Consider the following 14,687-nt stretch of genomic DNA (forward strand, 5'->3'; position numbering starts at 1 on the left):
ACTGCCCTAAACCAGATCAAAAGTGATTTATATTGAATGGAATCTCTTATCAATTCAGTGTAGGTGCAGAAACTCTATACACAATGCCACATATTGTTGCCTTGCACACACAGTCGCCTTCAGTAAACTGGAAAGACTGTGAAGCATATGAGTCATAAGCAACTGAGCAAGCCTCAATGGCTTGGGCCACAGCTCGCTGGCCTCCCACCGCTGGGTACCGTGATTCAAATCCCGATCACTCCATCTGAGGTTTCTGCTAGAAGAAGTGCAGGTGGGACAGGTTTTTCTCCGAGTTCTCCCGCTTTCCCTGTCATATTTCATTCAGCGACACTTCCCAATATCATTTCGCTTCATCTGCTAGTCATTAATCATTGCCCCAGGGCAGTGTGAGAGGCTTCGACAAGCGGCTCAGTTCTTATCCTCGCCACTAGATGGGGCTTCATTCATTCCATTCCTGACTGGGTCGCATGTCTGTAAACAGGCTGTGGATTTTCATGTATAAGCAAATGTGCATTGAAGACACTGGGAAGTTACTATATTTCGGGAAACTCGCACGTATGCTCAATTTCTTCCAGTACCTTCTCTACGAGTACCGGCCCGAGGTATTTGGGAGTATTGTATCTTTATAGAAAACCTCCACGTGAAAACTCTAAAACGTCTTTTTTAACATTGATATGTCTTGGGCTGGGGGGTCTGTTCGGATTCAGCGGACACGGTGGTAACCACGACAACCAGTTTTCGTCATCTTCTTTCTTACGTTATTACACTGCCTTCATACAGTAGGTACAAATGTTGCTGTGTATTAAACGAGATTCCTCTGTCTTTGACTGGCGTTTCATCTAGTTAACAGCAAAGCCCCTTACATACACGATAACGTCAGCGAGGACAGCAGAATGTTTAAACAAATTCCCATTGTTTTAACTGGAGTTTCATCTAGTTAACAGCAAAGCCCCTTACACACTCGGTAACGTCAAAGAAGATAATACGTATTCGTGATTTATGTATAACAGGTCAATAGCACAACAATATACAGATTGATATAAGAACGCAAGCCTATTTCTCGACGAAAAATAGTTAATTGAAGAACCTCTACACTACTGTAATTTACTACAGACACTGGCACTGCATGTAAAAGCATAGAACTGTCGATATGAACTCTCTCTCTCTCTCTCTCTACCTCTCTTTCTCTCTCTCATCTTGTAAACAGAAAAACATGCCGTTGACTTTCATATTTTTCGTGTAACGGAAAAAATACTTTTGTTTTTCTTTATATCTGTCTTTTTCTGCCTTATTCAGTTTGCAGTTAGTCTTCGTGTAGCAGTAAATCTTAACACAAGTATTAACAATTGTTTAGAGTTAATTCTTAATTAGACGGTAATTCTGTTGAATTATGCGCCAAGTCCGGATTTTTAGTCAGTAATAAGTTAGCGCTAACTTTCTTCAGCGGGTAACATGTATAGTCCACACTACACAACGGTTATGCTATGTGTTCTGCATAAACAGAAGGAGTGCGGCCCATCGGAACCCCTAGAATGTATGCTACTCTTGCTACATAACGGAAGAGCGGGCTAGACGACACATTCTATATCGAAATTACTTTGTTTAATGCTTGTTGTCTACAGGGGCCTGACATCTAGGTCATCGGCCCAGTATACAGTAGTTTCCGTTCTAACGTATTCCTGCTTAAACACCCGGGGTTTAATTACGTGGTAAGTAGTGTTGAAGAAACTAGGGATGAATCCGTGCAAAGTACTCTGACAGCGGGCTCAGCTGCCACTTGGTTCAGCTCTCCCCATCACATAAATTATTACCTTGACTAATTGACAGTTAGTCTACGTATATTAACAGCTCAGGATTAAGACTAAAGCCGGGACTAGTATGTATTGGTAATTGAAGGACTAGTACCGGCGATTTGTGCACAAATCTCAGATCCAGACAATGGAACCACGCATTGATGATGATCAAAATAGAATACGGTACTATCTCACAGATGTCCCCCTTTGTATACCAAGACGAAGTCACACAAGCATGATCATTGGCGAGTTAGGCGTACACAGAAAGAGTCACCATCTCCAGAAGACACATGGAATTATTACAACAAAAGAGGAATCTCGCGTAACGCTAAATAGAGGCACTATAAAATAATTGTCTATATGCATCGAAAAAAACATAAATGTAGGAGGTCATTTTAAAATCGGAGAAATTGAAAATCAAGAAAATTAACTGCTCGACGCGAGAAAATGGAATTTGTATCAAGAGAAGAACTGCAGAGTCGTTCAGTGAAGTTAATTAAATTTCGTACAGAAGGGGCGCTTGAAATTCTGTGGATATATCTACAGAATAAGCAAAGACAACATAATCATCAAAGGATTATTTCATATAACAACCTCGCAGAATAACAGATAAATTGGCTAGAAGAAGCAGAGGTAGTAGGTTCGAATTCCACTATCGGCAGCCCTGAAAATGGTTTTCCGTGGTTTCCCATTTTCACACCAGGCAAATGCTCGGGCTGTACCTTAATTAAGGCCACGGCCGCTTCCTTCCAACTCCTAGGCCTTTGCTATCCCATCGTCGCCATAAGACCTATCTGTGTCGGTGCGACGTAAAGCCCCTAGCAAAAAAAAAGAAGAAGCAGAGGAAGAACATCACAGAAAAGTCATAATAATTTCGGGAACATTAAGTTAGTTAATAACTGAAAATTTACGAAGAAACCTAAAACAAAAACTTGAAAGAAATATGGTAACAAGAACGCAAGAATTAATACAGTGAATACACTGAGGAGATTTTGCGAGGATTAAAAGCCGGAATCCAAGTAACTACTACCAAGTGGATCGTTGAACATCCGAAATGAATAATAATAATAATAATAATAATAATAATAATAATAATAATAATAATAATAATAATAATAATAATAATAATAATTTCGTGTGGCTATTTCTAGCCGAGTGCAGACCTTGTAAGGCAGACCCTCCGATGAGAGTGGGTGGCACCTGCCATGTGTAGGTAACTGCGTGTTATTGTGGTGGAGGATAGTGTTATGTGTGGTGTGTGAGTTGCAGGAATGTTGGGGACATCACAAACACCCAGCCCCCGGATCATTGGAATTAACCAATGAAGGTTAAAATCCCCGACCCGGCCGGTAATCGAACCCGGGAACCCTCTGAACCGAAGGCCAGTACGCTGACCATTCAGCCAACGAGTCGGACATAATAGTAATCATAATAATAATAATAATAATAATAATAATAATAATAATAATAATACATAGTTGTAAGGCATACCCTACGAAGGGGATGGGCGGCATCTGCCGTGTTTAGGAAGCTGCGTCTTACTGCAGTGTAGGATAGTGTTGTGTGTGATTTGTGAGCTGTAGGGATATTGGGAACAGTAAAAACATCCAGTCCCCGATTCAAATGAATTAATCATTTAAGATTAACATTCCATGTCAGGCATAGAATCGAACACAAGAACCTCTGTACCGAAGGTCACTACTGTTCCATTCAGACAAGAAGCCGGTCGGAAATAGAGTAGAATCTCGATTATCCGAGTTAATGTGTTACAAGACTAGCTCGGATAAGCCAAATCTCGGTTAAAAGAGATGGTTAGTGAAAAACTGTGTTTGACTGGAAATTGTGCGAACTCTTCACTCGTTGGAATAAATATAGTGAAGATATCGGGTCAATCTGTACTCTGAAGGTCTCTGTTTTCTACTTATTTTCATAGACAGCCACAGCGATTATCAAGCGGCGAAACTGGAGAGTTGCGCGTTCAGTCGGATAGCGGCAACAAGAGGGCGGTTAGACTCGAGCCGTAAAACATCTGAATTGTTTGGTGCCGACGGAAACGTGACCGTTAATTTTTTAACGGGCCCGGATAATACGGAACCTCGGTTAATCGCGATTTACTTTAATAAAAATAATAATCCAACATCGCTGAGCGAATCACACAGATCTCAGGTTGTATCCTGGGTTCTGTCACACATTTAATATCCAGTGTGAGGGCTGGAACAGGTCGCACTCCGTTTCGAGAGGACCGTTGAGAAGAAAAGTTGGAGTTGCAATCCTCGAAGTGGCTCTACTTGTGTTCCAGATAAGTTACAACCTACGTAGGGGAACCGCCTTGTTCCAAATATTAGTCAACGCCTTCTTTATTTCCGTGACTAAAAAGGTTTCGCTGGATTCAGTGGGCATCTGGACTAAGTGTGTCCAGCTCCAGAACACTGACTGGAGTGGTATCCCTTGTTGAGCCTCGACATTAAATCACGATAATAAATACATAAACATATAATTATTAAAATTACCATCATTAATATGATTTTTTTTGTCCAACTCATTGGCTGAAAGGTCAGCGTTGAAGCCTTCGCTTCACAGGGGCCGAGTTCGATTCACGGCCGGGTACGGGATTTTAATCGTGTTTGATTAATTCTTCATGTTCGGGGCCTGGGTGTTTGTATTTGTTCCAACACATTTCACTACCAACCACCACAGAAAAACACAATAGTGATTACATCCTTCTATATGAGGTTGGCTCCGGCCGCGTGGTGTAAGTAGCGTGCCTGCCTCTTACCCGGAGGCCCCGGGTTCGATTCCCGACCAGGTCAGGGATTTTTACCTGTATCTGAAGGCTGGTTCGAGGTCCACTCAGCCTACGTGATTAGAATTAAGGAGCTATCTGACGGTGAGATAGCAGCCCCGGTCTAGAAAGCCATGAATAACGTCCGAGAGGATTCGTTGTGCTGACCACACAACACCTCGTAATCTGCAGGCCTTCAGGCTGAGCAGCGGTCGCTTGGTAGGCCAAGGCCAAAAAAAGGCTGGCGCCAGGAAGGGCATACGACCGTAAAACAGGGCCAAAACCATGTGTTAGACACAGTTCGCACCCGCGAAGAAGAGTGTGAGAGGAGCGGTAATAATATTCCGTCGTTAGGACGGCTAAAAGGAGTGACCCTCAAGAATCTTCACTTCGGAGATTAGCAATGGTTATACTCACTTGTGCCAGGCTCGTCTGACCTCGCTTGGTCAAGTGTTGACGATAGTAGGTTTGCAAGTACTAGGGAGTGTGCCAATCAATCGCCCAGCTTGTTCACCACCGGGCAAGTTGGCAGTTGCTTACATCCGGGAAATAGTAGGTTCGAACCCCATTGTCGGCAGCACTAAAGATGGCTTTTAATGGCGCTCCCTTCCCACTCCTCTCCCATCGTCGCCACAAGACCTGCCTGTGTCGGTGCGACGTAAAGCAACTTGTAAAGAAAGTTGTTTTCCTAGTCTTTTACTAAATGATTTCAAAGAAATTGAAAATTTTTCGAGCATCTCCCTTTACACATTATTCCAATCCGTATTTCTTTTTCCTATAGATGAATATTTGCCCCAATTTGTGCTCTTCATTTCGAACTTTCTCTTCATATCATCAACTTTCCTGCCTTCACAAGCTCCACTCAAGCCTATTCCTCTACTAGTGTCACACCACTGACAGATCGCTTATAAGTAGGGAGCGGATTTTTACGTAATTACATTTTTTTTTGCGTAAGTTTTAACGCAAGTTACGAAGTTCATTATTCCTATTGTGCATCCCCAAGTGTAAAAACTGAATCTTATTTCACATAAAACACATGTTTTCACATTTTTAAACGTAAATACATATTTTTAAAAATCTATAATAAGCACATAAATCGGCAATATTTGTTGATCAATAAAATTTAAAATGCTTCTGTGTTATAAAACAATGCTCATGTTTTCATTCTACGATTACGGTATTGTTTTTAACAGTGTATTTAACATAATGTATCTGAATGTTTCGGCTATTTATGGACTTCCCTCCATAAGTTCTAAAATTTGCTGGTCACTGGCTACGTCGTTACATTTAGACAGTGATTTGATTTGCTGCACAAGATGTTTCCTTGCATGATGTCATGAGTCAGCCCTCTCGGGTTTTGTTTATAGAATATCAGCGAAAGGCAATCACAGAGAGATAAGGTGACGTAATTACGTTACGACATGGTAGACTCGGAAGAATATTGCCCCACCATTAGGTAGTGGAATTTCATCACTCCTAAGAGTAAGGTTAGCTGTTCGGGTCCATATATCATTCCCGTGGTCGTGTGATTTTGTATGAATTTATAAGAAATATTTCCTTCAGTGTCCGCTGCTATTCTTTTTATTGAAACAGTGATTCACCGTAAATGCGTGTGTCGTAACCTGCAAAATAATGCCAAAAGAGAAGACGAGTACAAGGTTGCGTCTTCAACAATATGTAGTGGAATTTAAAAGCATTTTCACTACCGATCGAAAAGCATTATTTTGCCAACCGTGTGGTAAAACAGTACGTGCAAATCAACGTTCTCAAGTAATCCAGCATTTGTCTGGAAATAAGCATACTGCGGCTGCTTCGCGTGTGCGTTCGCGACAATTACTAATAGCTGAACCAGCTACTTCAAATGCAGGCCCATCTAAATATTCCCAGTATTATTTAGATGTGTGCAGAGCATTTGTTTGCGCCGACATTCCTCTTGGTAAAATAAATAATCCGAGACTGAGAAATTTCCTAACAAAGTGCATTAATTTTGAACCTCCAGACGAATCCACATTAAGGAAAAACTATCTCCCAAAATGTTACGAAGAAACTTTACAGAGAATTCGGGCAGTATGTGATAGCGAAAAACTGTGGGTGAGCATTGACGAAACCACTGATTCAAGTGGCAGAAAAGTAGGAAATGTTGTAGTTGGTGTGTTGAAGAATGACAAAACTGCTTGCGAACATTCTTATTTGCTAGCGTGTAAAGAAATGCTTGCTGCAAACCATGTCACTGTAGCTAGGTTATTCAATGAAGCCATGCACTTACTTTGGCCAAAAGGTATAAAATACGACGATGTATTGCTTTTCCTTACAGACAGTGCAGCTTACATGAAAAAGGCAGCGGAAGGCCTTTCTGTGAGCTTTCCGAAAATGATACACGTAACTTGCGTTGTCATGCTCTACACAGGTTATGTGAAACTGTGCAGGCTCAGTATCCTCAAGTGAATAAATTAGTGTCTAATGGCAAAAAAGTCTTCGTAAAAGCACCCTCAAGAATCGATCTCTTTAAAGAGAAGAACCCGGATCTTGCGCTTCCTCCTCTGCCTATTGTTACCCGGTGGGGTACCTGGCTTAGCGCTGTGGTATACTACGCAGACAATTTCGAAAGTTTTGCATCCTTTGTGAATGTGCTAGATAAAAACGACGCGTCGTCAATTCAGATTCTTCAAAAGATACTAAAAGACAGCTCTTTGAAAAATGATTTGGCGTTTATATCTGCCAATCTAAGCTTCTTGTGTAAAACTATAGACATACTTGCAAAATCCACTAACCTGTTGTCCGAAACAGTGAAGGAAGTGCGCGCTGTTGAAAATAAATTAGATTCACTCCCGCCTTCGCAGGTACAGGGACTTTTAAAGGTCAAATATCAAAATGTGTTCAAGAAAAACAGAGGATTTCAACAATGTGCCAAATTTCTAATGTATTAGAGGGTGCTCATGTTGGCGAAATTGATGGCGTTATTGTTGGTGATATTCCTCTCTTTAACTATGCTCGTCTGACTTCCTGTGATGTGGAGCGATCGTTTTCGCAGTATAAGGCGTTCTTTAGAGATAATCGGCATGCATTTGTGATGGACAATTTGGAGATGACCTTTGTTGTTCACTGCAATTCTGAGACTACTTCTAGCAACTAATATTCCAGCGTGTGATGGGTGAGTCCGAACTGGTACTATTTTTTCAAAGATGATAGGTTGCTTTTGCCATATTTAAACAAAACATTACCTTCAAAAAAATAACCATTCATAATATCTACTCTGGCATATCAAAAATTAATATACCATACAGCACGTTTCCATACATAGACACCATTTTGCCTTAAGGAGCACGTTTGGTAGCACCATATTCTAATACAAAACATTATACTTATTTACTTCTTGAGCGCGAGTAGTTATGTGATATTTAAAGGAAAATTATTTCAATTTTTATCACATATTTTGAAGTTTTTCAGCACATAAAAAATAAATATTTTTCACATTTTTAGCACATAAAAATCCGCTCCCTACTTATAAGTATTCCCAGCCCAAAGTTCGCAAAGTTTTTATTATTTTGTCTACAATCACCCACAACAAATCGTACTGCTTTCCTTTTCACGCCCTTCTTGGTCCTTACCTTCCTTCTTTGAAGGGTAATTGTCTTCCTTTCTCCTTCTGATTAGTTTTTAAAATAGAATGCTTTTCCAATTGTAATTTTAACAGACGATGTTATTCTGTATAGAGTAATAAATAAGTTACAAGATTGTGAGCAACTGCAACGTGACCTTGATAATGTTGTGAGATGGACAGTAGGCAATGGTATGATGATAAACGGGGTTAAAAGTCAGGTCGTGAGTTTCACAAATAGGAAAAGTCCTCTCAGTTTTAATTACTGCGTTGATGGGGTGAAAGTTCTCTTTGGGGATCATTGTAAGTACCTAGGTGTTAATATAAAAAAGGATCTTGATTGGGGTATTCACATTAATGGGATTGTAAATAAAGGATACAGATCTCTGCACACGGTTGTGAGGGTATTTAGGGGTTGTAGTAAGGATGTAAAGGAGAGACCCCAACTAGAGTATGGTTCCAGTGTATGGGACCCTCACCAGGATTACTTGATTCAAGAAGTGGAAAAAATCCAAAGAAAAGCATCTCGATTTGTTCTGGATGATTTCCGACAAAAGAGTAGCGTTACAAAAATGTTGCAAGTTTGAACTGGGAAGACTTGGGAGAAAGGAGACGAGCTGCTCGACTAAGTGGTATGATCCAAGCTGTCAGTGGAGAGACGGCGTGGAATGACATCATGACATCAGTAGACAAATATGTTTGAATGATGTCTTTAAAAGAAGGAAAGATCAAAATATGAAGATAAAGTTGGAATTTAAGAGGACAATTTAGGGCAAATATTCATTTATAGGAAGGGGAGTTAGAGACTGGAATGATTTACCAAGGGAGATGTTCAATAAATTTCCAATTTCTTTGGAATCATTTAAGAAAAGGCTAGGAAACAACAGATAGCGTATCTGCCACCTGGGCGACTGCCCTAAATGCAGATCAGTGGTGATTGAATGGTTTTTATCTTAAAATAATAATCACCATGACACAACCACCTCACCACAAGTACGAGATAACGCGGACGTATTTTACCGCCGTCAGCCGCAGAAGATCACAAAGTTTTTTTCTAAATCTGATAGTGTAATAACCCACTCGTTACGCCCACACTGTGTGGACCTGCTGCAAGCTGCCCAGTAGAAGCGCAGGTCAAGCGATAACGGCGGACCACAACATACAAACAATAATAAATAACTCTGTAAGTGGAGCGAGTGGAATATTTTATGTGCAGGAGAGAAACTGTGTAACAGCAGCGAGCTCGCGGGCATCCATCGTGAAGTAGCGAGGTTTAGCCCTGACCTTAGGGACGAGGATGGAAGTACAAGCACAGCGTTCCAGGAGGTTTAAAAAAATACTACTTACTTTATTTCGCACCGACACAGATAGATCTTATGGCGACGATGGGATAGGAAAGGCCTAGGCGTCCGAACTAAGTGACCGTGACCTTAATTAACGTACAGTCTAAGCATTTGCCTAGTGTGAAAATGAGAAAGCACGGAAAACCGTCTTCAGGACTACCGACAGTGGGGCTCGAACCCACTATCTCACAGCTGCGCGCCCATAACCCCTCCTATGGCGAGATGTACTTTAACAAAGGCCACGGCCGCTTCTTTCCATCTCCTAGTTCTTTCCTATCTGCGTCGGTGTGCCGTAAAGCAAATTGCAAAAGAAAAGATAGAGAGAAAAATGTCGAAAATGAGGAAGCTCATCTGTTGAGAGCATGTAGGGAGACTGACTTACTTAGCGTTAAGTATCTGGGTGGTGAATAGAATGATGATGATGATGATGATGATGATGATGATGATGATGCTTTGTTTAAAGGGGCCCAACATCTAGGTCATCGGCCCCTAATGGTAGGAAATGTAATGACAATTTAAATTTCTAAAATCCTCCACTGACCAGAATTCAAAATGTGATGACGATGAATGAATGGATGGATATGAAGTTAAAACAATCAGTGGATCCGACCCGCAATGTCCCACATTCCCAGAAACTATCATAAACAATAGTATTACTGACCAAGGGACTGCTTCTAAAGCACAATACCGAATCGATGATGCTTGTAGTCGAAAGGGGTCCAAAATCCAGGTCATTGGCCCCTCATAATGGTACTTATCGCTAGGAAAGTAGAACCATGGTGTTTGTCATGTTGCGGTACTAATCAAAAGTAGCGCAGACTCGCGGTATTCCACACATTATGGTACTACTCACAGGTGATGTAATGCGCACATGTAACACAGACATTTGGTATTTCTCACGTTGCGGCGCCATTTACAGGCAACGAAAACGTATGGTGTTCCTCGCATAAGTGTACTAACCACAGGGATTCGTACTGTTCCGTGGTGTTCCTCACATAATGGTAATCACAGGCAAGGCAGGCGCATGGTGTCGCTCATATAGTGGTACTAATCACCCTGATTCACACACTGTCGCTACTAATCACAAACCTATTGTGTACCTAATATAGTGGTACTACGCGGAAGTATAGGCGACCTAAGGTGTTCCCCGCGTGGTGGCACTAATTAGAAGTAGTTTCATGGTTCTAATTCGATCATCCCTTGGTCACCCCTTTTAGTCGCCTTTTAAGACAGGCATGGGATACCGTGGGTGTACTTTTCGCCTGCGCCCCCCACCCACAGGGGGATGTGTGTTTGGTCCGCGAGAGCTATTTTATTTCGCTCAAGTCCGCCGACAAGCCGGTTAGGGCCCCCCTTCCGCCACCTGGGACGCACCACGTGGGAGTATCACCTCTCCCCCTGCAACCCCAGCATAGTAGGTTCGTGGTAAATAGAGAGAAAGAAGGCCATACAATAACTGTAAAACGATTCGATAAATATTGGACTGCACCGAGAAGAACAGAACCTGTACTTTAAAATCTTTATGGCAAATTAAAATATGAGAATAAATAAGCACAAACGAAACTAATAATAATAATAATAATGTTATTTGTTTTACGTCCCACTAACTACTTTTAAGGTCTTCGGAGACGCCGAGGTGCCGGAATTTAGTCCCGCAGGAGTTCTTTTACGAGCCAGTAAATCTACCGACACGGGGCTGTCGTATTTGAGCACCTTCAAATACCACCGGACTGAGCCAGGATCGAACCTGCCAAGTTGGGGTTAGAAGGCCAGCGCCTTAACCGTCTGAGCCACTCAGCCCGGCATAAACGAAACTGATGAAGGGTAGGATTCATGTTTTTCCTAGAATTATATTTGTGAAATGGAAATAAACACTATTAGCTTTAAGTGTAAAATGTAATGTATTAATAGATGAATAGTTGTAACGAGGAAAATCTAATGCATGCATCAAATAAAATAGATCGCTATAATACAAATTCACAACGTGGTATGTTTGTTAGTACTAACCCATATGCTTTTCTCGACTGGTTCTGCACTTCTAAGTACTTACTTTTACCTCCTTGTGTAAACTTCAACTACATTTTATGTTATCTTCCTGAGACGCCGACGTGCCGGAATTTAGTCCCGCAGGTGTTATGTTCTGTGCCAGCAAATCTAACGACACGAGGCTGACGTATTTGAACACCAAATGCCATCAGATTATCGGGCGAGTTGGCCGTGCGGTTAGGGGCGCGCAGCTGTGAGCTTGCAACCGGAAGATAGTGGCTTCGAACCCCACTGTCGCCAGCCATAAGATGGTTTTCCGTGGTTTCGCATTTTCACACCAGGCGAGTGCTGGAGCTGTAACTTATTTAAGACCACGGCCGCTTTCTTCCCACTCCTAGGCCTTTCCTGTGCAATCATCGCCATAAGACCTATCTGTGTCAGTGCGACGTAAAACAAGTCGTTAAAAAAACCATCAGATTGAGCGAGGATCGAACCTGGCAAGTTCGGCTCAGAAGGACAGACAGCGCTCTACCGTATGAACTACTCAGCCCATGTTATAATAATTATTAAGTCACACTTACCGACCCCAACACTCCAATAAGAATAGCAGAAGTCTTGAGGAAGCAGTAGTAGCAGGCTGTATTGTCGAAGTCCTTTGGTCCATGGAGGTTCTGAAATCAGAAAAAAAATCTTGTCGATACATGAAAAATTATCTGAAATGTTCAAAGATATCCTAAATGGATGTTTGTTTTAAAATATAATTACCAACATGCCGAAAAATGCACCCACACATTTGTGCTTGTCAGCAGTTACTACTCGTTTTCATTCCTTCCCTGAAGGGGGAGGCGGGCCTCTTAGACGGTGAGGCCGTCTCTCAGTCCAGGAGATTTTTTACAGAGGAGATGCACGGAGAAGGTTAGAGGGTTGGAGGCCGTGGCCTATAGTAGGAACTGTCCCGGTATTCGCCTTAGTGCAGGAGAATGGAAAACCACGGAATACCATTCTCAGGACAGCCGTGAGGTCCATCCCTGTCTCATGTCGCGAATGCAGAGGCGTAGAGCCACGCTAGAGCCGTGGCCACCCCTCCTCTGCTCGGTTGGCCGGTCAGAGTGCAGAGCCACTTGTGGGCCGAGACCCACTCTGGATCTACCGACCCAGTAGTTACTTCATTCAAGGTATACAGCAGAAGTGACCGCTCCCTATGTATGAGCTGTAGTTCACTCAATAACATGTTTGATGCCTGGCCGTAAAAGCGAAATGGGACAAATATGTTCAGCATTTTATTCTCAACCACTGGAGCTGACTTGAGTAGGTTTACATATGCCCTATGAGAATAAAAATCAACACCCTGTGTCCATTCACTTGCCTGGGTCAGGAATGGAATGAATGAAGACCCCATCCAACGGCGAGGATAGGAATTGTGCCGGCTGCCGAAGCCTGACGTTCTCCTCTTTGGCAATGGTTAGTGAATGGCAGATGAAATTAAATGATGTTGGAGAGTGTCGCTGGAATAAAAGATGACAGGGAAAACCGGATTACCCGGAGAAAAACCTGTCCCGCCTCTGCTTTGTCCAGCACAAATCTCACAGGGAGTGACGGAATCCTGCGGTGAGAGCCCAGCACGCTGTTGCCTGGGCCATGGAGTCTGTATTGCGTAAGCCCTTTTAGACCTGGAATGATGCAGGCTAGGAAAGCCTGTTTAAAAACTGTACTTGTACGCATGCGTGAGAGAACTATGTCGACCTCGCTGCCATTTCCCACTGGAACTGGTGGTTTAGATTACTGTTTTAAGAGGGCAACCATACTCTATTAACACTAATCAGAGAGAAAAATGGGAAGGGATTGGACACTTCGAAAAATTAAGGTATCGATTAACGAAAGAGAAGGTTCATGATGTGCGTGAAAATTAAAGACTGTCTACGCCTCGAATGCTGCAATACCGTGAGGGTAGGAAAAGAGGAAGGGTTGACCAAGAGAGGTCGGATAGGATGGATAGAAGTGAGGAGCCTGGCACAAGGAAGTGGACGCTTAAGTAGGAGACTGAGTTGCGAGTTGTGGCCTCCGTGGCTCAGGTGGCAGCGCGCCGGCCTCTCACCACTGCGTTCCGTGGTTCAAATCCCGGTCACTCCATGTGAAATTTGTGCTGGACAAAGCGGAGGCGGGACAGGTTTTTCTCCGAGTACTCGGGTTTTCCTTGTCATCTTTCATTCCAGCAATACTCTCCAATATCAATTCATTTCATCTGTCATTCACTAATCATTGCACCGGAGGAGAGCGGCAGGCTTCGGCAGCCGGCAAAGTTCCTATGCTCGCCGCTAGATGTAGGCTTCATTCATTACATTCTTGACCCGGACGAATGACTGGAAATAGGCTGTGGATTTTCTTTATTATCCTCGTAGAGTTATTTTGTAGACTGTACAAGGGTTTTTAATTAGCATCTAATGGAGTGGCTATTATCTTCTATCTTAATCTGCTTACCCTCCAGGGTTGGCTTTTCCCTCGGACTCAGCGAGGGATAGCACCGCCTCAAGGGCAGTGTCCTGGAGCTTCAGACTTTGGGTCGGGGGATACAACTGGGGAGAATGGCCAGTACCTCGCCCAGGCGGCCTCACCTGCTATGCTGAGCAGGGACTTTGTGGAGGAATAGGAAGATTGGATGAGACAGGCAAGGAAGAGGGAAGGAAGCGGCCGTGGCCTTAAGTGAGGTACCATGCCGGCATTTGCCTGGAGGAGAAGTGGGAAACCACGGAAAACCACTTCCAGGATGGCTGAGATGGGAATCGAACCCACCTCTACTCAGCTGACCTCCCGAGGCTGAGTGGACCCCGTTCCAGCCCTCGTACCACTTTTCAAATTTCGTGGCAGAGCCGGGAATCGAACCCGGACCTCTGGGGGTGGCAGCTAATCACGCTAACCACTACACCACAGAGGCGGACGGAGTGCCTATTATACCGGTAATTTCCTGTTAAGCCAGAATATTTATTTCTAAATATTTGAGTGTGATTTTGTAGGATCTGATGATGTTCCTTCAAGAACGAAATATACCGTTCTTCTTCTCAGTCTTCTTCTTCTTCTGCTTCACATGTCGGTCTTCTATGCACCGCGCTATTTCAACTGCTTTCTCCTACTATATTTCACATTTGCCAATGTTCCCACCGTTCTTCAGTCCACTTCTTGCCGGTTTT

The 14,687-nt window shown here is 42.9% G+C and overlaps 1 protein-coding gene across 1 annotated transcript in view; it reads right to left on the minus strand.

Annotated features, from left to right (window-relative positions):
- Positions 1-14,687, minus strand: part of LOC136883292 (uncharacterized) — a 103,404-nt gene that overhangs the window by 20,858 nt on the left and 67,859 nt on the right. The window contains exon 2 of the mRNA XM_067155526.2: positions 12,084-12,173. Coding sequence (XP_067011627.1) covers positions 12,084-12,173 — 90 coding nt within the window. The remainder of the gene's footprint in view (positions 1-12,083; positions 12,174-14,687) is intronic.

Source organism: Anabrus simplex, chromosome 11 (assembly GCF_040414725.1).
Source record: "Anabrus simplex isolate iqAnaSimp1 chromosome 11, ASM4041472v1, whole genome shotgun sequence".
Classification (NCBI taxonomy): domain Eukaryota; kingdom Metazoa; phylum Arthropoda; class Insecta; order Orthoptera; family Tettigoniidae; genus Anabrus; species Anabrus simplex.